At 39.2% G+C, this 27,047-nt stretch overlaps 1 protein-coding gene and 1 pseudogene across 16 annotated transcripts in view; one reads left to right on the top strand and one right to left on the bottom strand.

Moving 5' to 3' along the window:
• Positions 1–27,047, bottom strand: part of CHD2 (chromodomain helicase DNA binding protein 2) — a 141,211-nt gene that overhangs the window by 85,710 nt on the left and 28,454 nt on the right. For 9 of the 16 annotated variants that reach the window (XM_089906846.1, XM_089906845.1, XM_089906847.1 and 6 more), the window contains 10 exons: positions 21,989–22,220; positions 18,551–18,637; positions 16,740–16,801; positions 10,476–10,583; positions 7,641–7,781; positions 6,021–6,154; positions 4,571–4,796; positions 3,143–3,243; positions 1,959–2,003; positions 1,607–1,785 (listed from right to left, as the gene is read on the bottom strand). In XM_089906846.1, coding sequence (XP_089762972.1) covers positions 1,607–1,785; positions 1,959–2,003; positions 3,143–3,243; positions 4,571–4,796; positions 6,021–6,154; positions 7,641–7,781; positions 10,476–10,583; positions 16,740–16,801; positions 18,551–18,637; positions 21,989–22,220 — 1,315 coding nt within the window. The other 7 variants (XM_089906849.1, XM_089906848.1, XM_089906859.1 and 4 more) reach the window with 7 other exon arrangements.
• On the top strand, positions 5,672–6,758 carry LOC149750014 (translation machinery-associated protein 7 pseudogene; annotated as a pseudogene).

Below are 27,047 nucleotides of genomic sequence, written 5' to 3'. Positions count from 1 at the left end.
AAACCTTCCTCCTGTTCCTATGTTAAAATGCTAGCCATGATTTCTGTGCTCTACACCAAAGCATAAGAATTTAAATTTCACATCTGAATCACCAACCACACCCAACCCACCACGAGCTCTTGCATTGTGGTCTGCATTCCCAAAGCCAGATTGCATCCCGAAATAATTTTTAGTCATTGCTCCTTTCCTGAAGTAAGTTTGCGAACATCATTAAATAGCATTGGGAAACAATGGATTAAAAACTTATATAAATTTCACGGCTCATGACTTTTCAACATTCTTGTGTATGCTGTGAACTTACAGGAGAAACTAATTCAGGAATATTTCCCAAAGTTATTTGGCCACAATAGTGTTTTTTTCAAGGAGCATTTCTCTGAAGATGAGCACTCTCTGGAATAGTGCCCCATTATGAGAAATGTCGTCCTAATAACGTATTTGATAAGGTAATTATTGTTAGTTGCAGCTCTCCTTTGTGAGCAGCCGGCAGTAAATGGAATCAGATGCCTCTGGCTGCCCACTTCTGCCACATATGCCCCACAGTACTTCGCCCATCCGACCCCCCAGCTACTGCCACTTCCCCCATCCTCACACTAATTCTCCCTCCGTGGGCTTCTACGACACCTTCCTGGTGGGACCTTCCGGCTTTAACAACTGCTTACTCTGGTCTCCAACACATGGCCGTTAGATGAAACTTTCTAAACGAAATACTGTTTCCTGCCTGCTGCTCTGCTCAGGGGGGTAGGCTTATGAAGACCCACAGAATAAAATCCAAATACTCTCCAAGGTATTCAAGACATACACACTTTTGACTCACCAATATCACCTCCATCTCTTCCTACCCTGAGGTCCGGTGGTCCTCCTACTGACTATAAGAACATCTTTCTCTTAATATCTTTCACGGGAGGCCAATAACCTGGGCCCCCTTCTGTCTGTCTAACCAGCTCCAATCAAGTCTTCAAGGACAGGGCACTTCAAGCACCACAATTTCCTCATTTTAAAACCACTTCAATGATCCCTGTGGCTCAGTGACTCCTACTTCTGGAATAGTCTTTATCACACTCATTGACCTTCAGTTACACACTGCTTTTCACAGATAGAGGTTTGGTGCCATGAATTTCAATGTCAACCTCTTGGAGAGAGAGGCCATGTCTTACATAAACATTTACTACTGAGGACCCAAGCGTACCAATTTACACAGGGAATGAATTCCAAAGAAAGAAAAGGAACTGTACAACCAATCTAGCAAATAAAAGAGCCTATATATTTAGTTTATAACCTAGAATTCAGACACTCCCCTTTCCTGTCACTTCTCTTTAAAGTGCTTTAATTCTTTCCAGTATTCTCTACAATATCTCCATATAAGACATATCTAATTGTGTATATAAGAAGATTAAAGAAGTCAGCAAAGCCATTATACAACTCATCCCCTCCTTTTGTTTTAATTATTTTCCTTTGATGTCAAGGTTAAGTCATTTTCTTTCACTTCAAAATAGGAATTATCACTTACTTTTGTGGTATTCTCTCTTCCCAACATCTATCTATGTGGCCAACCCTTTGTAGCAATACACCTTTCCCCTGAAAATTCAAAAGCCAGCAGTCACCACACCTTGCATTCTCTTGTTGGGATGGTTTTTGAGTTGTTCCGACTATGGAAGCTGTCGATGCAGCTCTGGAATTTCTTTCCAATCAAGGCTTCATCTTCCCAGCTGCACTCTGAATAGGGCAGTCCCATCCATTTGCATAGATATTCAGGTTCGTTGGAAGGTGCCGGCTTCCGACTGTGAGCTATTTCACATATAAAAATTTACAGATCAGCAACTGTCAATTAAAGGAGAGGAGTGACATTCTGTTTTATGTATAACCAAGGAAACACCATGTGGCAAAGCTGTAAATATTCTGCAAAACATGAACTGCTCTTAAATGCTAAACAGTATTTATAAACAAGTTGTCTTGCTTACCTGGAAAATCTGTTTGACCCAGTGTAGATTTGCTCGTCTTCACAGCTAAATAAATGGAAAGCTGGGTAAGTTATCACCATAACCAAGAAAACGGTGACATTTTAGGTCCTATGAATAAGAGTACAAATATACTCTACTATCTCACATCTTAAAAAAAGAAAAGAAAAAGCAGCCTATCTAGCACTTACCCCATCTCTCAGTTCCCCCTTTACAACAAGGCTCCCCAGGGGAGCTTTCTTCATACTGTCCCTTCACTCTCCCCTGAAGCCACCCCATCAGGCCTGTAGCCCCACCACCTCATGGGTCCATCTCCCCAGGGCCAGGCCTGCTGCCAAGCTGAAGGATCAAGTCCCAGTCCTCTTTGACTGGCAGCGCCTCCTCCTGCCCGAGCCGCGTGAATCACCTGGCTCCCAGCACACCTCCCTCTCCTGGCTCTCCCCCCGACTCACTGGCTGTCCTTTCTCACTCTCCTCTGCTGGTTTCTCTTCCTGACTTCCGAAAGCTAGAATGCCCTCTGACTTCTACTCGCACCACGTACACATTCTTGATTATCTCATTAAACCTTAGGCTTTAAATACCATCTACATACGGATTATATCCTCGAATTTAAATCTCCAGCCCGGACTGAGTTCTAAACTCCAGACTCATATGCTACAGCCTTCACAATACTATCCACTTAGATGACTGAGAAGTATATCAAACTGACAAATATCAAAATAAGTTCTTGATTTCCATTCTTTCTATTTCAGTAAATGGTACCTCTAGTCTCCTATTTGCTCAGGTCAAGAACCTTGGCACCATCCTTGCCACCTCTTTCTTTCCCCCCATCTCCAAATCTACTGGCAAAGCCTGTTAGCTTTTCCTTCAAAATAAATCTAGGCATCTGTCTATTCTCCAAAAGTATACCTACAAAAATGCATTTTTAAAAAATATTTATTTATTTATTTGGTTGCACTGGATCTTAGTTGCAGCAGGCAGGCTCCTTACTTGTGGCATGCATGTGGGATCTAGTTCCCTGATCAGGGATCGAACCTGGGCCCCCTGCACTGGGAGCGCAGAGTCTTAACCACTGTGCCACCAGCGACGTCCCACATTTTTTCAATATATATACATTACTCCCAAAAGAAAAAGTTCTATTATTCCTGGAGCTCAAACACTGCTTAGATGAGTTTCCATGTACTTACCTATTACTCTTTCTACTATCTGATACTGTTTGTTCAGCTCTGAGGCCAGCTCTTGTTGGCAGTTGAAATATTCCACATCTTCAGGAGAAACTTTCCCTAACCTGGACAGAAGACAGAAAAAAAAAATACTTATTAGATTTGGGGGATCCATATACATCTGTCAATGCAAAGTCAAGGCAGGACAGGAAACTTAGTCTTTACTTTCATATGTCCCTTAATAATCTTTTACTAATAATTAGGCCAGAGATTTTAAGAAAAACACGTAAGACTTATAGAAAACACTAAAAACCTTAGACTTATAGGACACACCAGTTGTTCTCTCTGATGTGGCCCATTAATAAAGAAACCTAAAAATAACTATTTTGGGTGACGAATTCATGTGATAAATTCATATATCTTAATAGACAAGGACAATAAAACTCTTCCAGATTTACAAGAAAACCTGCCTTTTTTCAAATATGTATGGGCTTTAGGCGTGATTAAATGTGGCTTTTTTTAGAAAACCAGTTATTCATACTTATAAAACGACAACACCAGCAACCTGAAATTGAATACTGCTATAGCTTTCAAGCATTTTTAAAATTCTAATCACTTTACAAACTACCCATATCTTAGGGATACATATTTTTGTTTTCGACTCAAAGAAAAAAATTTCTGATTTACTGAAGCAGCATATTCTGCATAGTAATAAAACAGGAATTGGAACCCATTTGTCCCTATTCCTAACACAAAAAAACCTCATCACATGACACTGACACATATGTCTCCGGGGGAACTTATGCTTCTTTTTGTCAGTTTAGTTGTGTGTATGCTGTGACCCCACATATGTCTCAGATGCAACCTAACATGCTCAAAGCTGTAAGTAAACTACAAACAACAGGCTATCACAGTTTCAGAACATCTCTGTCACATCCTTTCGGTAAACTGTGTAAAACCAAGATTAGTTTTAAGTATATCATAACCCAGAGAGTTCTAGATTATTAACTCCTGACATCCAAGCTACCCCAGGACAACCACAGAAAGTAACAAGGTGCTTAAGTACGTTAGCCTTGGACTCAGGCTACCAGAATTCCAATCCTGGGCCCTCTCACAGAGTTGCTCTGTACCCCACTCTTCCCACAAAAAAACATTTTGTTCAACAGTACAAATCTCATAGGATTACTGTGAGGATTAATGAGATCATGTCCGAAAAATGCTCCATAAGCTAGTTATTATTAAACTCTACAGACTTGGTGGCTATACGCAAAAATATATACTATCTTCAGCTCACAGTTTTATAAAACGTAATCGTGGATGCCTCCACGTTCATTCAGATGCTAAAGGCAAAATGTGATATTCTAGATAGCTGTGTTCTCCATGGACTAGTTAAAAACCTTCCCTTCCTCCAGGCTGCAAATGTATTTCTTTTATCCAGGATGGATCATGTACCATTGCTTGATTTCATCCTCTTTCTTCTTGAAGTTCTCTAGTTTTTTTAGGCCCTTCACTTTCTGCTGCTGTAAGGACTCTTCACTCTCCCACGTGCTATGGATATACGACCAGCCCTTCCACTTGATGAGGTACTGGACTTCGCCTTCATCCTTTTCAGGGTCAAAGTCGCCACTAGGGTCTCCGTTAGCTTCAACTGCATACACAGTAGTAGAAGCTCCAGTGGCTGAAAAAGGATTCAGTTAAATTTTAAAAAGTATGTTAAACCAGACACTGAAAAGCTTCCCAAATACACAAATGTCTAAAAAGTCTCTTTATGGATGAAGCACCAAAATCCTTTGACTCGAAATAAGCAGAAATTCACAAACAATACAGAATGAACATGTTCAACAATTTCAAATATTGTCATGATGCAAACCCAACTTTCACTACTTAAAACATTACAAAATTTGCTGGTGAAATCAAAGAAATCTCTGTATCCAAACACAATAAAAATGGAACAGCAATATCCTTTTGTTTTGGTCCCTACTAACTCAGAAAACAAATCTGTCTCTCTCTCCAGGAATATTAAGAACAAGGTAAGAGAATTTAAAATCTCCCCAATTACTCAACCACCCAAAACTCCCTGTTGACGCTCTTAACCTCAAGTAAGCCTGGATGAAAAAAAAAGACAAAGAAAAATGAATTATGTATTATTTTGATATTTCCTATATGGAAAGGTTACTTTAAAAAACTGAGTTGTGAGATATCTCAATTTGGATATAAAAAATTCTTCACTACTGTCCAAATATGTATTTAACGCGTTTGACACTTATCACAAGGAGATTCAAAAACAAGTAACTAAAGGTAGATTTACTTAATGTTAATAATCAAGAATCTCTGCTGCATCACTGGTTTTTAAGATATTAAAACATCTTTAACGAGCTCAATTTTAAAATCTCAAAGACATATGGGACACAGCCCTATAGTCTCAGGTCAGTTTTTCTGTGGGTCAGAAAAACTTCCACATGTCACAACAAATAAGGGCATGGGCTGAAATTCATCACTTCAGACCTCAATACATAAAATTTGGGCCTTACTGAGCAGATATAAAAAGTAATTTGTTAGCTTCCAATGGCAGGGAAGGGGCAGCAGGTGTCATGTCTGGCCGCAAAGGTGTCAAGAAGCCCCTGAAGCAACCCAAGGATCAGGCTAAGGAGATGGACGAGGAAGGTGAAGCATTCAAGCAGAAACAGGAAGAGCAGAAGAAGTAACTCAAGGAGCTAAAAGCAAAGGCCAAGGGGAAGGGTCCCTGGCCACAGGTGGCATTAAGAAATCTGGCAAAAAGTAAGCTGTTCCTTGTGCCTGAGGCAATGATGATCCTTAATTCTATTCCTGTTTAAACATCTGGACTCCCTGCCATAACATTTGTTGCCACCTATGGCAAAAATGAAGTGCTGTCTTCACATACCTCCTTTCTTTCCCAGCCTTGAATCTAAGACCTTTTCAATAGTTTCACTATTATCCTGCTGTTCATCAGCTCCTTCTCCAGTCATTTCAATGAGGTCATCTGAGTCAGTCTCAAAGTCATCGTCTTCTTTATAACTGCATGAGGAATAATGCCGAATAAATGAGAAACTATCTTTTCAGATTCAAACACCACCATACATAGTATCATTAGGACGAGGAACCATACCCTTTTGGCTGCAACATGCTGTTGTGCAGATCAGCCACGATAAAACGGGCTCGAAGTTCATCTTTTTTTCCTGCTTGAAGTATTAATGCATGTTCACAGATAGCTGCAGGAAGGCTAACTCATATTGCAAAATAGAAACTGACTACAGTGATTTCTGTAAGCAAGACATAGAAAACTACTACAAAGACACTCCTATGTTTTCTTTTTTTTTTTTTTTGCGGTACGCGGGCCTCTCACTGTTGTGGCCTCTCCCGTTGCGGAGCACAGGCTCCGGACGCGCAGGCTCAGCGGCCATGGCTTATGGGCCCAGCCGCTCCACGGCATGTGGGATCTTCCCGGACCGGCGCACGAACCCGTGTCCCCTGCATCGGCAGGCGGACTCTCAACCACTGCGCCACCAGGGAAGCCCTGTTTCCATTTTTTAATGAGGTCATTACTATGTATAAACAAGGAAACAACTACAAAGAAAGAAAATACACAATAAATGAAAAAAATTACTAGTATTCCATTAGATAAAAGCGGAGCAATACATCTAAGATTGAATGTACCAACCCTGCATTTTGTCTCCCAATAACAAGAATATGAAATTTAAGTATTCTCAAGTTACTGAGCATACTTCCTGGTAATAAAATATTAAAATGTAACCTTCCACCATATATTAACAACAAATGGTTTGGGGGTTACAGAAGAGAAAAACACAATTCTGGATGCAGTACAGCTGTAGGAGGAAAAAGTGCTAAGCTACATATTAACATACTCAAAACCTAGTCCTAGCTTTCAAAGTATTAACTGGATACATTGAACAGGTTATTAATACCTCCAGGACTCAGCTTCACCATCTTTAAGTAGACCAAAAGAAACCTTCATATCCTCTAAAAGGAAATTAAATACCCTTTGATTCATATAAAGTAAAATATTTATGTTTGCATATATCTATTCCTTTATTTTATTTTCTATTAATGCTTCATATCGTATCGTAAGCTTGATAAGATTATTATATCCAAATAATACATAAGCTGAAACAAAAGAATTTGGCTGATTCAAACAGCAATTCAAAAGTGAAAATACAATCCTAATGTCCTTCCTAAAAAAGGATGTTATGAAATGAAGATAACATCACTACCACCTCAACGAAACATGAACTTGAAATAAAGCAGCTCTCTTCATAGGAATGAAGGCTTGAAATGAGTTATCACTATTCTTTCCATATTCCTATTGGCCAGAACCATTCTTTTTGCAAGAACCCTGGCCAGATTTCCGAATACAACCTCAAGACACAGGTCATTATTTTTACCTATCAAATGCCTAAGCCTGAACTTATCAGAACCAAGCTCTAGCCAACTGCACTATCACCTTCCCTTCACACTAATGAAAACCTTCTGGGGCATCACCTACCTAACATTTTTAGCCGCTCTGCGGCGAGTCTGCCTTTTGGGAGCTTCGTCATCTTCATCCTCATCGTCAGAAGAATCTTGCTTTTTCCTCTTTCCACGCTGCGTCTTAGGTTGCTTTTTAACACGAGGTTTGGGCATTGCTCTAAAATGAGAAAAGAAAAAATGGCAGAGTCCTTACTTCATCATCTGTTGTCTACTTCAAATCTATACAATTGTTATTTCCCAGAGCGGGGTTCATACACAGGAATTAACCCGGGGAATGTTAGACATGAATATTCCCAGGTCCCATTCCCTGAGATTCTAACTCACTAGAGATCTGCTTCACTAGAAACATGAAAGTGATTCTACTGCTAACACCCTTCAGTCATTTATAGGAATACAGTCAGCCCTCTGTATCTGCAGGTCCACATCTGCATATTCAACCAACCATGGATCAAAAATGTATTTGCAAAAAAAATTCCACAAAGTTCCAAAATGTAAAATTTGAATTTGCTGAGCATTAGCAGCTATTTACGCAGCATTTACATTGTATTAGGAATTATAAGTAATCAACAGATGATTAAAAGTGTACAGAAGGAGATGCATAGATTTTACGAAAATACTACAGCACTTCACGTAAGGAAGTGACTTGAGCATCTGCAGATTCCGGTATCTACAAGGGTCCTGGAACCAATTCCCCGCAGGGGCGAAGGGAAAACTGTACTGTGGGTTCTGAGGCAACGGTTCTCAACTATTCCTCAAGATCACCTGACATAAAAATACACATGCAGCACACCGCTGATGACAGCTCTCTGGTGGGCAATTTGGAAATATCTATCAAAATTACAGGGCTTCCCTGGTGGCGCAGTGGTTGGGAAACCGCCTGCCAATGCAGAGGACACAGGCTCGAGCCCTGGTCCAGGAAGATCCCACATGCCGTGGAGCAACTAAGCCCGTGCACAACTACTGAGCCTGCGCCCTAGAGCCCGCAAACCACAACTACTGAAGCCCTGCGCCGAGCCCGTGCTCCGCAACAGGAGAAGCCACCGCAATGAGAGGCATGCACATGGCAAGGAAGAGTGGCCCCCGCTGGCCACAGCTAGAGAAAGCCTGTGTACAGCAACGAAGACCCAACGCAGCCAAAAATAAATAAATAAAATAAATTAATTTATTTAAAAAAAATTACAAATATAACAATTTTATTTCTGGGAATTGACTTTACAGATATAGACTGATACAGACACAGTAAGGTATTCACTGTGGTATTTGCAATAACAAAAGATTAGAAAAACTAAACATTCATCAACTGGGAACTAGTTCAATAAACAGAATACTACGCAACCATAAAAAAGGGAGTTTTCTGTACATTGATAAGGAAAGATTTCCAAGATAATGAAAGAAAAATGCAGATGATGCATGGAATGCTATAATCTGTATAAAGGAAGTAAAGGACAAGAAATAACTACACATATATTTTTCTCCTATGTACATTAAATATACCAGGAAGGCTACCTGAGAGACTGTGCCCTGCCACAGGCCAATGGAACGAACTGAGGAGGTGGCCCCTCTATTGACTTCCCTGCAGCCAGGACTGAGAGCCACAGACTAGGAACTCTCAAAAGGAAATCCCCAAGTTCTCCATCAGTGGTAAAAAGATGAAAGGAGAAAGAGGGAGACAGAAACTCACAATCATAGTCACCTGTTTCTCTCATACCTGCCATAACCAACACTACACAGACAGATGATCAGAGACTCAATAAATGATGGGTAAAATCTAGAAGACAGAACTGGAGTGGATTCCAGCCCTGAGAACTGAAACTGAGAAGAAAGGAGACAAAACTCACTGATGAATTTCCCTGCTGGGGTGGGAGGTGAGGGGTCAAGTACAATGTCCTAAACCAGGGATAGACACATGTTTGCTGTAAATGGCTAGAGGATAAGTATCTTTTACTTTCTCAGACAAGAGGCAAAGTTGAGGGCCACTAAATAGGTACTTATATAACAAGAGAAAATAAATTTTAACAAATATTTTATTGACGAAAGTCAAAATAAAATAATAATCATTGAGTACTTTTTTGTGTAATACAACATCTACTAACGAGAAGAACAGAATTCTTTTTGAAGGGATAACATTTCACTTCGCTAGGGTTCAAATTTAGTGTTCCCCATCACCAAACTACAAATGTTCACCTATAAAAGCTATATTGAGTTCGCAGGCCGTACAAAGATAGGTGGTGAGTGGGATCTGGCCCAAAGTCAATATTTGCCAAAAGCATCCTAAGCAATACTGCAAGGAGGTAAATTTTCCTGGGGCCTCTCTGCCTCCTGCCTTCCGTTCCCCACCACCAGTACCTTTCATTGTCGTATGTCTGATCAAAAGTTACCAGTTTCCTCTCATCTCCACCTACTTCCTTCCCTGCACAGATTCTCTGCTTAACGTTATAAAGATTATGAGAACAGGATAATAAACAGTAAAGTATGCTTTGAACCAGCCAATTAAACTTAACAATTAGTTCTCCCAAAAAGAACGTGTACACTAGTCAAATACACAGGGAGCTTTTTTTAAGAGTGGAAGATACATTCGCTCCTCATAACGAGTCTGCCTGGAGTATGAACAGTAAGATCCACTCTGAGCTACATACCATGCAAACACACAAAATCAATATAAGTAGCTCAGTAATCGAATTACTTGCTAATGATGCAGGCTGGCAAGAAGTTAACCAGACATTCAAAATCCGGAATCACAACACACTGTACCCCATCAATTAAGGCCTTTGGGCTAGCACTACATCGTCCTTCTCAATCTAACACAAACTAAGCTCGACCAGAAGCAGAGATGTTCAAGCAAACACTGCACCTTCTGGGGACAGGTCTTCTGGCTTTCACTTTTTTTTGCTCTGGTTCGCTCTCTGCACTGGTGCCTTGTTCCTGTTCATCTTCTGAGGGCTCCCGTTTCCATTTTTCTCTGTGATCAAAAGCAAAGCAAAATTTTTTTTTTCTAAAAGAATTCTTCAAGATTGTTTAGCTTGAAGAATCTGACAAATCTGACAATCTGATTAGCCAAAAAGGCAGAACATGTATATTTTAGATATTATGCTGAAAGATTTGTTCTAGCTCCATTTAAATTTTGGTGTGTTCCTTCCTAGGCTGTGTAATATCTATTCCTATTTTATATCTGGTATCAAAAATAAATGAAAATGGAAGCTAAGGCTGTATTTTTTAAACCATTTGTTCTGAAAAAAAAAATCCTGCTAAATCTCTAATATTCTATTTTTATTTACTACTATCATTGACCAGATTGAAGCCATAATATATACTAGATCAGAGGTTCTCAAATTTTAGCATGGATCAGAACCACCTCAAGGGCTTATTAAAAGAGATTTTTGGGCCACAGCCAGTTTCTGATTCAGTAGGTGTAATGTGAGGCCTAAAAATCTGAATGTTAACAAATTCAGATGATGCTGAGAGACTTGAGAACTACTATACTAGTTATTTTAACATCTTTAGAATACACTGAGAAAACAATCCCCCAAATTATTTTTCAATGATAAATCTACTACCTACTAAATAACCTGTTCAACTAATGAAGTAGTTTTTAATAATTATTAAATACAGTAGGTGTTCTTTTGCTCCTCAAGATCGTAGAAGACTTGGGAGAGCCATACCCTATAGGTGCCCTACTATCCCCAAACAGTTTTTGAAGTTTACTTGAAAACCAAACAAGACATCACATAAACTCAGCTCATTTCTCACCTGCAGGGAAGAAGGAAGGAGCATATATAATAGCTACTGGGCATGAAATATCTAGAGGAAAAAAAAAAACTTAATAGGCAAGAACCTGGGGTTCTCTCTAAACAAAACAATTACCATTGTGTCTCTGGGTCTGTGTATAGAAAATGAGGTTATGCTAAAGACAACTCTTGCCAAGTTGCAAAGTCAAATCAATATTCTTCATGGGAGAGTAAGTCCAAGTAATAGTGGAAGAACCTTCCTAAAAGGTCCAGGAGCCACCCTGCACTTGAATTAGTGGAAACATCACAGGAAAAAATGTTTTTCAAGCCTTCCATGAAAAGGCAGTGGAGCACTTCTATGTACATTACTCAAGTTCTACTGGCACTACCATTTACCTAATAGTAGGTCACTCATGTGGGCAGGGTATCTTTGTACCAGAGCTTAGCACAAAGGCAGGCAAATGGAGATACATCTTTGTTAAATAAAGAAATAATTAAAGAATGAGTCCTATCAGACTGTCAGACAGGTAGGGTGCTTTCGGAAGCAGACTGGTAAGATATTAAGGCCTACTATTTTCACCTAATATACTTCACTCTCTCTTTAAAGCAAACTATACTCTGGGCACCTGCTTTATTCTCCTTGCCTAGAGCCTCGTACAATAAATGTCTAAGGAATCCAAGGAATAGATGGTGACGACCAGGAAGGAAAAAAGGAAGATGTCTCCAGCAATTGGGAGATTGGCACCTAAGGCTACAGTCTCCCTTGGGCCAAGTCCAGAACAGTTTACCCTTTAGAAGGAACTCACACAGTCAAACTGGAGAGAAGTGGTTTCACAGGAAACAAGCTTGAAAGAACATGCACGTAAGACCTAAGGGAGAGCAGATCAGATGAGAGAGATCCACAGTCAAGTATTATTTGTAATTTACATAACTCTGCCAGAAATTGAGAACCTATATCAGGGTAGCTAATAAGGTCCACTTCCATAACTTTAGGAGACTAAACTGGCAGTAAACACTGAGAGAATGGATGTTGAGTCTAGTTTTCCAGTTAAACTGCACATTTGTAGACTTACAGACAACCAGGAGGACTTAGAATCTCCCGATATAAGAATGTACAAAGGGCTTCCCTGGTGGCGCAGTGGTTGAGAGTCCGCCTGCCGATGCAGGGGACACGGGTTCGTGCCCCGGTCCGCGAAGATCCCACATGCCACAGAGCGGCTGGGCCCGTGAGCCATGGCCGCTGAGCCTGCGCGCCCGGAGACTGTGCTCCGCAACGGGAGAGGCCACAACAGTGAGAGGCTCGCGTAACGCAAAAAAAAAAAAAAAGAATGTACAAAAAATTAGCAAATTGTCTGGTTCAAAGGCCTCTTCCCAGGTAGGGGGAAACTCAAGACCAGGGAGAACAAGCTGTTTGGTACATGTCAAATCCCCAACCGTGCTACTCTCAACCATAACCTACTGAAGACCACAGAATCTGCAAACATTAAAGCCAGGGTTACACATTCTGGGAGGATCTGAACAATCAGAGGCCTAAAAGATCTAAATGAGTTTTATGTATGTGTATTTGAAATTGGCTGGATTACTTCAAACTTCATTTTAATTTTCCAGAATAGAGGGGGAAAAAAAGTAAGTTACAACCAGCAATACTAAGTCATTTTGTATAAGGGGTGAAAAAGGCAATCAATTACAAAAAGATTACTGCCCAACCCTGGCTCTCCAACAGGTGAAACCGATGTCCACTTCTAGTTTGCTAGCTTCTCATATAATGCAAATTTTATGAGGGAGACTCCCTGACTAAGCTGTATATTATATGCTGGGCTACAATGAAGAGAAGTCTAAAATATAAGATCGTGATTAAAATATTTTTCATACATTAAAGGAGACTTGAATTGCCAGATTCAGCTCTAAGAGGCCATCAATGGGATTCCCTAAAAGGGAATCAATGGAATTTTTGCCAAAATTTTGGGAACTGGGGAGAAAACTACCAAGATTTGGCCACTGAGGCCTCAAGGCAATACAAATAGATAGGAAAAAGTCAGAATGCAAGTTAACTGGGTATAGTTTTCTTCCTTTACTAAGAAAAGGTGGTTGGTAGGACACAAATCAAATCTGAACTGTAAAGGAGGGAAGGAACAAAAGCCATTTTTAAATAAAATGGGCCTAAACTCTGGTCAAGAGCCATTGTTCCTATTAACTGTCTCTAAGAGCTCAAAGAAGGGAACTCCTTTCTCCTCCACTTTAGAAGGCAGGTAAGGAAAAGAGGGAAAGAGTTGCTTTAACTTCACTGATTTTCAGTAGATTTTCCCGTGGAGAATGCCTTTCAGTACCAATTCCCAGTGAAGAGGGGAAATCTGAGGCTAACGAGGATTCTCTTCCACTGTCACAGGACTGTGACAGACTTTCAATTCAAAGCAGTGGAAAGGGAGAAATAACTATAATCCCAGGAGAATAACTTCAAATGATTACAGCTGAAATACTTTCTTAAATTCCAGTTGGGACAGAGGGTTTTGGAACCATTGTACAGTGGGGTTAAGCATTACTGGGACCGTAACGAGTCAGGAGAAATCCCATACAACATTTCACAAATTAGGATAACATGAATAGCGACTACATAAAAAAGGGTTCAATGATCAAAACAGCATGAGTGGGTGAAGCAAAACTCAAAATTTTGTTTGTATGACTTTAAGTCAAGGGTTACAATCTCAAATACCCACTGGGGCCAGGTAAGGACCGTAAATGGGGTCAAATGGAGAACTCACGGCCTCTCCAAAGGTTACAAAGACCAGTGTTATATGGGGCAGCACCGACAGCTTTTCTCAAAAACTAGAAATCTAGATTCTTACATACCATCCCTCAATTTTCAACACTGCCAACTAATTCAAAAAATGTTTTCCTCTTCTAAGCTTTTAAAATGCTAATTCACATGATTCAAGGAGAGTTACTCCAAGACTGTACCTTCAGAAGTGTCAATGTCATAAAAGCAAAGAAAGTCTGTGAAAGTGCTCTAGATTAATGAAACCTGACAACTAACATATATTTAACCCTAGACTGGATCCTGTCCTGGGGGTGGAAAAATATTATGAAAGACATTATTGGGTTGACTGACAAAATGGGAATATAAATTAGACAAAGGGGTTGTAGCAATGTTAAATCTATTTACGTTAAAACTGTATTGTGCTTATGAAAGAAAACATCCTTATTCTTAGGAAATACACACTTAGAACTCGGGGGTGAAAGACCTTGATGTATGAATCTTAGTCTGAAACGTGTGCAATATATAAGGAGAGCACCCACAATGATAAAGCAAATGGGGCAAAAATGGTAACCAACGGTAAATCTCAGTAAAGTACACAGGCATTCTTTGTACTACTCTTATTCTTACAATTTTGCTACAGTTTGAAATTAATTCCAAAAAAAAGTTTAAATGGCTCCTTTTAAAAACTTTAAAATCTGTGATACAATCTGCAGGGCAGGGTTTCAGAAAAACACTTCCCTGTGCTATTATTTCCAAATTTCCACTCCCTTTGAGTGAGTCTCTCAATTCTGAAATTCATGTGCACACACACGCTGGGTTCTGTTACCCTTGCTCAGATCACAGAGGCCCCTGTAGTGCTATGCCTTGCAACCTGAGCCTTAGCAGTTGTAGGACCTCCTCTAATTAATGTTAGAAGGGAAGAGGTCCCCATAAGCCCTAGTACTCTCCAGCTGCCCAGAGGATGACAAGAAGTGAGGCCAGCCCAGGGCCCAAATAAACAAGCATGAGGAGAACCTCAGCTTATGCTAAGTTCCTATGGAAGCGGCCAGGGGTAGAAAAGCAGCATCACAGAAGACACAAACCCCCCACAAGGAATGAAAAGGTTCTACTCAAGGGAAAGAATGGTCCATGAAGGCCACTGAGAGTTGCCAACTTTGGAGAGCTCTCAGGATTGATAGGAGAGGGAAAATAAATATAGAAGCCAGTCAAAAGAGTAAGTCCGATGTGTTACACAGGGACTGAAAAAATGGAAGGCTTCTCCACACCCAGATAAAGCCATTAAAATGATGAGTTCAGGGACTTCCCAGTGGTCCAGTAGGTAAGACCCCACGCTTCCACTGCAGGGGACACGGGTTCGATCCCTGGTTGGGGAATTAATGCAGCACGGCCAAAAAAAGGAAAGAAAAAAAACGAGGCGCTCACGTTTTCAAGTACAGCCCATTTAGATTCCAGCCAAGAGACCAGCAGAATGTAGCCAGACGGTGGAGGAAAAAGCACATGCATGGACTTCCCAAAAGCCCCCAAAAGGCCATTAGCCTGGGAAGCTGAGAACAGAGTCTCCCAAGCAGGCCCTGGGACTGGGGAACAAGAGCCTTCTGAGCTGCCAAGAAGTACAGGCTTGCCTACAGTTATCATTTCTCCAACTCTAACGAAATATTTAAAACACAAATGAAAATCATATGCCCTGTGGGCAGGGCAATATTAAATACTACTTGACTTTTCTTAGCATAGTTTCTAATAACCCTGTTAGGTCAGCAGAATAAGTATTACTCTATTTTGGAGAGGAGGAAATGGATTTTAAAAACTCACATTACTTTGCTTTAGGCCAAACACTTAAATTAAGGATCACTCATACTTTAAAACAGAGAATATATAACTGGGGCTCTCAGTGGGAGCCAAGGACAATCGTTTACCATGAGAACCCCCTGAATTTGTGTGCAGAGTTTTGAGTATTCTTCTGAGGGGACAGGCTGTAGAATTCAGTTTGTCAAAGGGATCCACACATCCCCCCAAAAAAGGTTTTTTTAATTATTTCTCCCCCCAAAAAAAAGTCAAATTTTTTTTACCATAAGTAGAATTTTTTAAGTTTTAAAATAACAAATATATAATCTATATCATAAAGGGATTTCATATTAAGCCCATGAATTAAAATTTTCTTGCTTATGAACTGCAATAGTAAAACTACATGGAAACAACAATGTGAAATTTCATACTAAAATGGGTGTCCAACCAATATAACTTTGCCATGCCAACCCAAAGAACAAATGAATAGGAAAAACAGCCCATCTAAATGTGTTCCTTGTTTATCTACAATAGAATACCAAATGCCTCTATGTTTGATATTTGTGCACATTTTTAAGAAAAAAAATAATTGGGCTAACTGGGCAAATCAGATGGAATAGCTGGGGTTTGCCCCAAAAAGTAGCCTAACACCTACATGTGAAAAACTAAGAATCCTGGGCTTCAAATGCCACTGCTGCTGCAGCAGATTCAGATGAACAGGAATCCAAGATAGCAAGAGACAGAAGTGGACTCTGGGCCCTGGGGTGCGCTACAGACACGATGAAGGCAGTCCCAGAAATGCTCACATGCTCCAAACTACCAAATTAAGTAATTTCCCCCATGAAAGACTTACTGTTTTTTCAGCTGCCTCTGGCCTCTTCTTTTTGGGCTCCCACTCTCAGACCCGCTACTTGCCTTCAGTGTGTGAGGGGGAAAAAATGATTACAGACTTTAATTCACAGTTCTTAGGGATAACACTACCCCCTGGTTCAACAATCTACTCAATATATTCAATATGAGTTTTTAGACAGAAAGAAACCTAAGCATCTGATTGGTGGTGCTCACTTTTCTTTTGCTTTGAAAATTAATTTGTCTGTTACTGCCGAGTTACTTCTAACGCCAGGAAATATTTCTTTCAGCTTGACTTCTGAAAGAACACAAACGCCAGGAAATATTTTTTTCAGCTTGACTTCTGAAAGAACACAGTCCAATAAAATTTTCTGTGATGATGGACATGTCCTGTATCTGCAGTGGCCCACAGAGCAGCCAGCAGCCACATGTGACTGAGCCCCTGAAATGTGACTGGTGTGACTAAGGAATGGATTTTTCATTTTACCTAAATTTAATTAATACACATTTTAAAAGACACATGTCTAATGGAGACCAAACTGAATGCTGCAGATATAGACTGTCACACAAAAATGCCACACATTTAGTGTGCCATTAAAGGCGGTGACTACGGACCTGTTTCCTTTCAGACTCATTAAAGAGCATGTTCAGTCATGAGCCAGCAGCCCTCTGCTAAAAGCACAAGGCCAAGTAACTTTACAGTCACAGACATTTGAACAACTTTTTTCTCCCAAGTTAAGCAAATTGGCAAAGTACTCCCGTTGCTGTTAGTCTTGTGCCCTACAGAGAATGTGTTAATTTATACACAAAAGAGAAAAGATGCGGCTGGTTATAACAAACATGGAAAAAAGAAAGGTAGCTAAGGTAAACCAGCTCAGAGGTCACTGAAAATAAAACACCATAAATGCAATGCAGGTGTTACGGTCAATTAAATTTTTTAAGTGTATTTACTACCCCAAACTCAGTAACCGTTGGCTACTAATATTTAACTTTCATCAGAAAGATATTATATATTTAAGAATAGCAAAGTTCTCCTAAGAATGCAGAGAGGGGACATTTCACTGAGAGACCAAAGAACGTGTCTTCAGAATGCAGTCTATAAACCTAACATAGAGGTAAAACTTAAGAGGATTTCCGTAAAAACATCACACAAACTGAGAAAAGGTCTGATTCTATAGAAACAACAGAACCCAGTACATAACACTAATTTTAAAAACCATCAATCTATTCAATCTCTGACAATTTGATCAGAGAGTAAATATGTGTTAAACATTTTATACTGCACATTAAAAATGAACTAGGAAACCAAATTTAAACCATTTAGGTAAAATAAAATACTTAAGCAAACTCTCCTTCCTTTCTCAGCAGTAAATCTGAAACTACTTCCATTGTTACATTTGCTTAGTTACCCAGGTAACAAAATCTAGAAGATTTAGAAACTAGGTATTTTAAAAAGTAAACTTCTTGCTATAATCAACTGCACTATGAGAAACATTAAAAAAAAAAGAGAATTTGAGGCCAGTTCTATATAATACTCTAACTCTCTACTAGAGCATTCACATGACATGATCTAACTCTCTACATGATCTAACTCTCTACTAGAGCATCACAAAACATGATCTTTCTGGTAATTTTATTTTTTTAAAAGCCACATGTGGCTTTTCTTCTGTATTAGATTGAGAAAGCTCACTTTCGAGTCACTTAACTCCCATGCCTGAAGCTCAGTCTCGTTAATGGTAATACATATCAGAGTCAAAAAGGATAAGATAATTAAGGAGTCTGAATGTATCACCTTGAAACATTTTTTTTTCTTACCTCCTCCTTAATATTAAATCGTGATGGTTCTTGTCTGCTTCGGTTTGACCGCCTAACCCCATAAACATCAGGATATTCTTCCCACATCTGTAAAATTAATAGACCACGCGTGAATCGTTTTTTCTTGACCCCCATTTACTATTTACATTACTGGAATACGTATTTCAATTTAAGAGAATTCAATTCGTTATTTGGTTATATATCAAAAGGGGTTTTTTGTTAGCTTTGTTTATGAGACAGTGAAGGACCATCTTTAAAAAGAATAAGGCATATTATCCGAGAACTCATTAAAGTTGTAACGATGCCTCTTCATTACTAAATGGCTTTAAACTAGAGGTCACACTGCTTACCCATTGTTAAAATATAAACTTACAGTTGAATAATATGGCAACATAAGAGAACAACTGCTTCCACTAAAGACAAAATATTTACTGATGAATTTTAAGTCCCTAATGCTTTCAGTTTCAGCTTTGACTGCACAAGACTCACATCTGAGAAACTCAAAAAAATCAGCAGGGCCCCACCACCAACTCTCATTAAATAAGAATCAGTGCATTTGCATACTTTTTTAATTCCTCAGGATGTGTAACATGCCAGATACAGGCAAATTCGGTATTTCTTATGTTTAGCTAGAAGTTCTCAGAATGAGACCCAGTGGCACCCTTGCTCTAGCACACTTCATTTTATTCTCTAACAGTAGTTAACCCTTTGCCTTTAAGACCTGATTTTTAGTAAGGATCCTCACTAGTGATCAAACAAAGTTTAAAGAGGAATCAGTTGAAGAGAACATTTTTTTCACAATATACTGACACTATTTTATTAAAAGACTCAAATCAATAAATATAAAAAATTATAAAAGGCCCCCCTTCTTCCACCTCTAACAATTAGTCTAACCCCTAGCCTCACTCTCCTTCCCACAGATAACTATTAACAGGTATGTTGTGTGTTCTTTTAATGAAATAAATCACCTATAGGCAAAAATGAATTTAAACGGATTGTGGAACAATGAAGTGAAGATGCTCAACAGGAGGTAAACACATAGAAGAGATGCTTGAAAAAGCCAAGATTAGAAATGTGGGTTTGTCATCGAAACACGGGTGACAGCTAATGTCATGAAAATATTTGGAGTGAAGCAAGAGGAGAAGCCACAGGTTGAGGCTCATCGTGAAATGTGTGGAAAGTGGACCCCCAAAAAGACAAAAATGATGAAAGACAATCCAAAAACACATAACGTCACTAAGCCAAGGAAGGATAAGTAAGCTGAAGAAAAACAAGGCCTCCAAAGGTAACAAGCATGATGTTCTAGGAAGAGGCATTTTAGAACCAGAAGCCATATAATCATGTAATCCAGCATCCTCAGTTTATAAATTCAGTTTATAAAAGTAGAAAATCCTTAACAACCTTAGAATAATATGAGTTGGAGGACAAAAGGTCCAACCAGGAGTCAGTAATAACGAAGCAGAAGGAAATCTAGGCAAAAGAGGCAGCACATGCCAAACACTCTGAACAAATGGGGCAGAGAAAGGAAGGCAGCAAAGAGCTTTGCTCTAGCACTGCCTGCCTGCCCCTCCCCCACCCTTTCTTGGACCTCTCCTAGAGCTATGAAATGACTCAGCACAGGTATTTACGGAGCTTTTATTAACTGGGTGGCTCAATGCTTTAAATGGCACTACATCAATTAGTTTTCCCATTTAAAAAGACAGGCATTCTGGCTCACCTGTTGGGACTTTATCACAGTATATACTGTAATACATACATCCTAAAATCATCTTGTGTTCCTGTTTGTCCTTTTGAGGGCTAATGATATCTAATTCAACTATTCAATAAAAAGCTACCATGTGAAAGGGAAGTGTGTACAGAAAACAAAGAGCTTTCTTTAGAAGCTCATTTTAGAATAATAATTTTTAAAGTCACAATCCAATCATTCTAACTGGCTAGTACATTCATCCATGTATTTATTAACTTTTTGGAACTTACCACCTTAACTTTAATATTTCTGCCTAAAGCTGTACTTCTATCTTAAAATTCAGTCTTATTCCCCTTTATCTCTTTAAAGGGAGTTTCATATATATGTATATGGTCTTACAGTTAAACTGTGAATTCCAGACAGTGAGCATGATTTCAGTAAAGTTTTAAACACCTGACGCAAGTCTCGTGTTTTCTATGGCTTCTTTTACTCTCTGCAAGTAAAGAACTCTCCCCTGTACAGAAGAAAGTTAAAAAATGGCCAAGCAAGACCTTCTGCAGGACACTCAGAGAAGATCTCTAAGTGGTACTTCGACATTCAGGGTCTTTCTGAAATAGGTCACCACCTGAAATGTCTCTTGTGAAAGGTCACCACACACTGAGCAGGCAACAAAGCACAACACTTGAGTGTTAGAAGGTCACTTCTCTGGTGACGAGTTAATTAGCAAGGACAGCTTTCATCTTCCTATCCCTAACACGACTATCAGCACTCCCCAACCTCCCACCAGCTCTTAAGCGTCACTTACCATTAAGCAATGACTACGCTGGGAATAGAAGAAATGAAATAACACAGTTAATCCCAATTCTGTTTCAAGAGATAAAAGCAGTTTTTGTTTTTTAATTTCAGGATTGTTGAAGCTATTTTGTAAAACTTGCAGGTAACTTTAAATTGTTTGTATCACTACAAAAATCTTTGTGTGCAGATGTAGGTTTGTATTTTAGAAGAAAAACTGATTTAGCATAAAGCTTTTAGTTTCTTTAAGACATTTTACTTCTAAATTTCTAAAAGCAATCTTTTTTATATTTTCAGTGATTCTAACTTAATTCTCTCAAAAGGGAATTTTAAAACATCAGCTGCATTTCTCATGACTAACTAGACCAAGTCATTAATTCTTCCCCAAAAGGGATGCATCCCGAAGTTTGGACATCAATGAAAAAATGCTATGCAACTCAATTTTTGCCTTTTTGCATTCTCTGCTGGAAGATTCTCGTTAAGCAAAGAGTACCTACATTGCCTAGGTACAGATAATTTCTTTTCTGTGAGGAGTATTTCTCCTTCCATTCTTCAATAGAACAAAAACTACCCTTATTCTTGAATTGGGATTATCCATCACACTACAACTGCATTCCACAATCATCTGTGAACGACTTTCTCTGGTATAATTCAGTGCTGTATTAAAAAATATATATTTTAACCACCTTTTTTAAATGTTAAAAACCAAAATAACAAAAATTGGTCTTTCTGCCCTATAATTTGATGGTTTATGTAATTATTTTCCTTATAGCCCTGTGTCTAACGAGTAGAGCAGAAAGCATCCCCCATTCAGACCCACAGACAGTATATTATTAGAAAAGGTGGCTGTAGATGAGTTTTCATTATCAAGATACACTAAGGAGTTTTCTGTGGGAAACAAAGGTCTGCTAGCTGGTCCTAGCTCACAGCACGTTTGTACTGTACAGCAAAGCCGATACCTTCTTCACATCAGCTATCCGTTCCTTCTTAGAGGCTGGCTTCTCTTTGGCTTCTGGAAGAACTGGCTGGGATTTGGAACCTCCCGATTCACTTTCAGATTCTGACTGACTCTCCGAAGATTCAGAACTACTGTTTGACTCGCTGCCATGTCCACTTCCTGGATCGCTGCCCTGCTCACTCTCCGACTGGCTGCCTGAGTCTGAACCCGAAGCTTCTTCAGATGCTGAATGACTTAATTAAAAAAAAAAAAAAAAAAATTAAATATTTAAGAACTGCCACATAAATCTGTTTTAAAATAAAAATCCTAGCGTTAATATGACAGCAGATAGTAATTTGGTAATACAAGATCAAAATTTTCTAATTCACTTTTATAGTCTTATTTGCAAACAATGTCATTAGTCCCATTCTCAACATCCCTAATAGCTACCATTTCCTGAGTATGTACATGATGCCATATGCCACCTAATTTATATAGATTAGCTTTTTTAAAAAAAAATTAAAAGGGGGTTATTATTTTGTCCTTCATTCAGATGAGGAAAAACTGAAGCTCAGAAGTAGTTAAATAACTCTCCCAAGATGACACAGGTAGGATTTGAAACCAGGTCCATCTGCCTGAATCCACTAAGTCTTATTTGTTCATCATCAGTCCCTCCCTCCTTAAGAGGGAGACAAAACCAAACCAAAATGAAATGAACGAACGAACAAACAAAAAAGCAACCAACGCAGAACAAAACAAAACCAGGGCGGAGTCACCCAAAGAATAAAAATGCAATCTGGCTGCAATTATCCAATCAGTGGTTCTCAAAAATAGGTGCAAATTAAAACATACACATGAACCCCAAACCAGAACTCCTGCCTTGAAATCTCCTGCAGTGAGTCCCAGACCTGGTAGACTTAACAGAAAAGAATAAACAAAGAGCCTAACCCAATGAAGACTGCCATTGGCTTCCACACACCCCCACCCCTTCCTCATTCCAAACCCCCCCCAGGAAAGAGCAATGGTAAGTAGGTAGATGAAAGCAGAAGCCACACAAAGGCGGCCAGGGAAAATTGAAGGCAATATACCACCCCCTGTTCTCCAATAGTTAAAAAGTAATTCATGGGCATGCTGGTAGGAGTGAGGATACTCTAAAGCAAAAAGACTAAAGTTGATGGACTCTACAGGAAAAAAAGTGTACAGCTCACTCAACTCTTCCGCTTAAAAACTATCTTTTCATTTAGAAGAGGCAGAGCAGAGGAGGAGGCAAGCAGCAACCCACAACCTAGAGTAACATCAGCAGAAAGGACCCCAAGTTTAGCAACCAGGAGATAAAAGACACACGGCACGAAGCCAGAAAGGCTCAAAAAAAAAAAAAGAAAGAGAGAGAGAGGCTTTGTATTTTTGTTATTTACCACCACTCCCTTCCAAACTAGAAATGAGGCACTATCACTTGACAAACATGTCCACAGAATGAACGGGAGAGTACACTGGGAATGTCCAGTGTGGCCCACAGCAAGCACAACGCAGTTGAAGGGACTTTAGTTAAGATGAGAAAGCAATGAGAATAAATGGAGGGGGAGGGCGTCCACCTTGGAAGGGGAGCAGAAGGGGAAGACCATTTCTTAATTGCCTATCATCTAACAGGTGCCAGGCAATACGCTGCGTACGTTACATTTTCACTTTGCTTATTTCCCAGAACAACGCTTTTAGACACTATTATTCCCATGTGAAGGATGAAAAAATTAATAAAAAGTTTTAAATAACCTGGTCAATGACAAAACTAGAAAGTGCTGGCGGAATCGGGGAGGGGAGCAGGAATTCCACCTCAAGTGTGGCTCTAAAAAGCCCATATTCTATTTTACCACAAGAGTTCAAAGCCTTAGAGACTCAGAAAATAAACCTTATCCCTGTTACACAACATCCAAAACCAGTCAGGCAACCCTGTAACAGCGACTGAGTACCTACAAGGCCTCATTATACTTACTGACTCCTTGGTCCTTTGCACAGGAAAGCTGACTAGTCCAGCTGACTAAGGCATCTTAAGTCACTTATTCTCCACCTGTGACCACTCAGAAGGTGGTCACCAGGCAAGAGGATAAAAGAGGAAGTACAGTTAAAAGGTGTAGGCTCTGGCCTCCATGGCTTGGGTCTCCGTCCTAGATCATCTCAGGCCTGTGCCCTCTTTTAACCTGTGACATAAATCATTGCAAATGTGATGTAAACATCCAATGCCAATTCCCACATCAGGGTATATGTGTGTATATGAATATCTCATTCTCTTTGAACTGCCTCATAGGATGAATACACTACATTTATTTAAACTGCCCCCTTATTAATGGAACATTTAGGTTATTTTTAAACTGTTCTCTTAACCTACCAGCAACAAATATCCGTGATACACTTCCATATCTCTGTATTTCTGAGTATTTAGATTTCCAAATTGTTCACTATAACCAATAAAACTATAATATCTTTGTATATAAGCCTTCATGTGCAGCTCTGTGTTTGTGTTTGTGTAGGAAAGTGACCTCTGGAAACATAAAAATACATATAACACCTTTTAGGTAAAAAACACATCTATGTCTATGTGCATAAATACATTTTAATCACCAAATTGCTAACAGTGGTTTACTCTGTGGGATGGGTTATTTGAGTACCTAGTGGATTCCATGAACTACTTACTGGTGCAATTAAAAAAAAAAAATTAGTAACTCTGAAAGTCAAACCCAAGAAAAGATAAACATCAAGTTTACAATTGTATTTACCTCTGGGGGTTGAGGGAGGCAGATGTAATCAGAAAATGATATTGGTGGGGGACTTCCCTGGTCGTCCAGTGGTAAAGAATCCACCTTCCAATGCAGGGGACGCGGGTTTGATCCCTGGTCCGTGGGAACTAAGATCCCACATGCCACAGGGCAACTAAGCGCGTGCCGCGAACTACAGAGCCCACGCGCCACAACTAGAAAGAGAAAATCCGCACGCCACACTAGAGAGAAGCCCGCGCACAGGTAAGAGCCTGTGCCGCAACGAATAAAGATCCTGCACGCCTCAACTAAGAGCTGACGCAGACCAAAGGAAAAAAAAAAATGATATTGGTGGGTTTTATGACTGAGGCTGAGTGGTTGAGTTCATAGTCATTTGTTATGTAAGTATCTTTTTAATGTTTCAAATGGTTCATAAAAAATCCAACCAAAAGAGTCAAATTCAAGGCAAGGGATGTTAAGTATCCCCAATCCTATACAAAATGAGCTAAAGATATGAATGAGGGTGAGACCAAGTGTTTTTTGTTTTTTTTTTCCCATCATTTCTAAAACAAGTCAGATTTAAGAGACCTAAAATAATATTCGGGGGGAAAAACATTTTTAAAAATAAGCCTTAATAAAGGCGTAAATGAATTAATTTGCATACTTCTCCTAGGAGGACAAGTTTCTAAATGCTGAAAGAGAAAAAGAATATTTAGGAAAAAGCTATAAATACCTTCACATTTAAGGCACTGACGGTCTAATTATTCATTCCAAAGGCAGGATATTTCCTGAAATATTATGCAGATTCACTATTAATGCTGAATGATAATACTAAATACTATCAATATTAAGTTGTAGCTTGTAATGTTGATTTAGAGTAGGAGATGTGGGATGTCCACAGGACTGAAAAAAGGAACAAATCAAGTTAGTGGGTGAGTAGTCCTTTAGCTAAGCTTTCACCTAAAGTAATAAAATTACCTGATTTCCAATGGCATTAACAGTTATAAGGCAATTAAAAATGGAATTTCCAGGAATGATTTACCACCATAAATACAGAATCCTCATGAAAAATAAGTTTACCTAAAAATTACTCAAAACCTAAGTTGCAAACAAGTTTTATAATTTGATTGAACAATCATCACAAGGGAAATACAATGCAAAAATAAATAAAAGGGACAAGTCAAAATTGGGAGTTTTTCAATTCCAATAGAAAAATGCTTATTTAAAAAAAAGCTTACTTCTTTTCACTCACTGATAAAAAAGATTTGACATCTGTTCAAAATCCTTTTTGAAGCTGGCAAAAATGGAGTGATTAAGTGTCTCTTACAACTGGACTCTGAAAGCAAGCAGCATTAATAGCTATTGTTCCATTTTTAATTTTTAAGCACCGCTTCCCAGATAACCACAAGAGGGCAGCACAGCAACACTTCGCTACAGAGCAAGCCTGCGGGTTCTCGGCCCAAGAGCTGCCATTTCAGCACTTACTGGGTACTGTTTATTTTCCTAAACTTACAAAATGGCCGAACTGCTTGGCAGAGCTGTATTTTTTGTTGGTGGTGGTGGTGAAAGCAAAATCTGGTAAAAACGCAAAGCCGTCTACACTGGAATTCCATAGAGTTTATCTCCAGACTATGTTCTATCAATATTAAAATAGCTAACATTTGTGGAGCACTTCTGTGCCATTTGCAAACATTCCCCTCCAATCCTTCTCTTCATTTTACATAAGAGGCCTAGCCCAAGTGTGTGTATGTCACCCCCCAAGCCCCACAGCCTGAATTATGAAATCCACACTACTATTAACCTCTAAGTGGTGTTGCTGTCCCTGTCATAATCAGTTAAACAGATTATTAAGCCACCCAACAAGAGATTAAGGCCAGAATCATTCCAAGGGTGGCGCAGGACAAGTCACTTCTGTGTGTCATAAGAGGACAGAAAGGCGAAGATTAAGTCACGAGTTTCTTACTGATGAAAAAAATACTGGATGTAGCTCCTTAAATAAATTGAACAGTACCTTTAAGATCTCCTCCACCTCTAGTTCAGGTCCTATGATTCTTAAGAATAAGCTACATTATAAACCAGTTTCAACGACAAGTAAGAGACTGAGAAAAGAAAGTTCAGTGTATACACAACAAAAGATTTATACATACAACATATGAAGAATTACATAGCAAAGAAAAATCCAATAAAAAACTAGGCAAAGGAAATGGACAATTACAAAACCCAAACTGCAATAGCCCATAAACATATAAAAAGGTAATTAAACCTCACTGGTAATTTGGGAAGTGTATTTACAACATATTATTTTACATTAATCTGCTTGGCAGAAATTAAAGT

The sequence above is a fragment of the Delphinapterus leucas genome, chromosome 2 (assembly GCF_059928025.1).
Source record: "Delphinapterus leucas isolate spDelLeu-1000000601 "Yukka" chromosome 2, BTC_Dleu_Yukka2, whole genome shotgun sequence".
NCBI lineage: Eukaryota > Metazoa > Chordata > Mammalia > Artiodactyla > Monodontidae > Delphinapterus > Delphinapterus leucas.
Note: the sequence above shows the minus strand (reverse complement) of the source record. Positions and strands in the feature narration are given on the sequence as shown.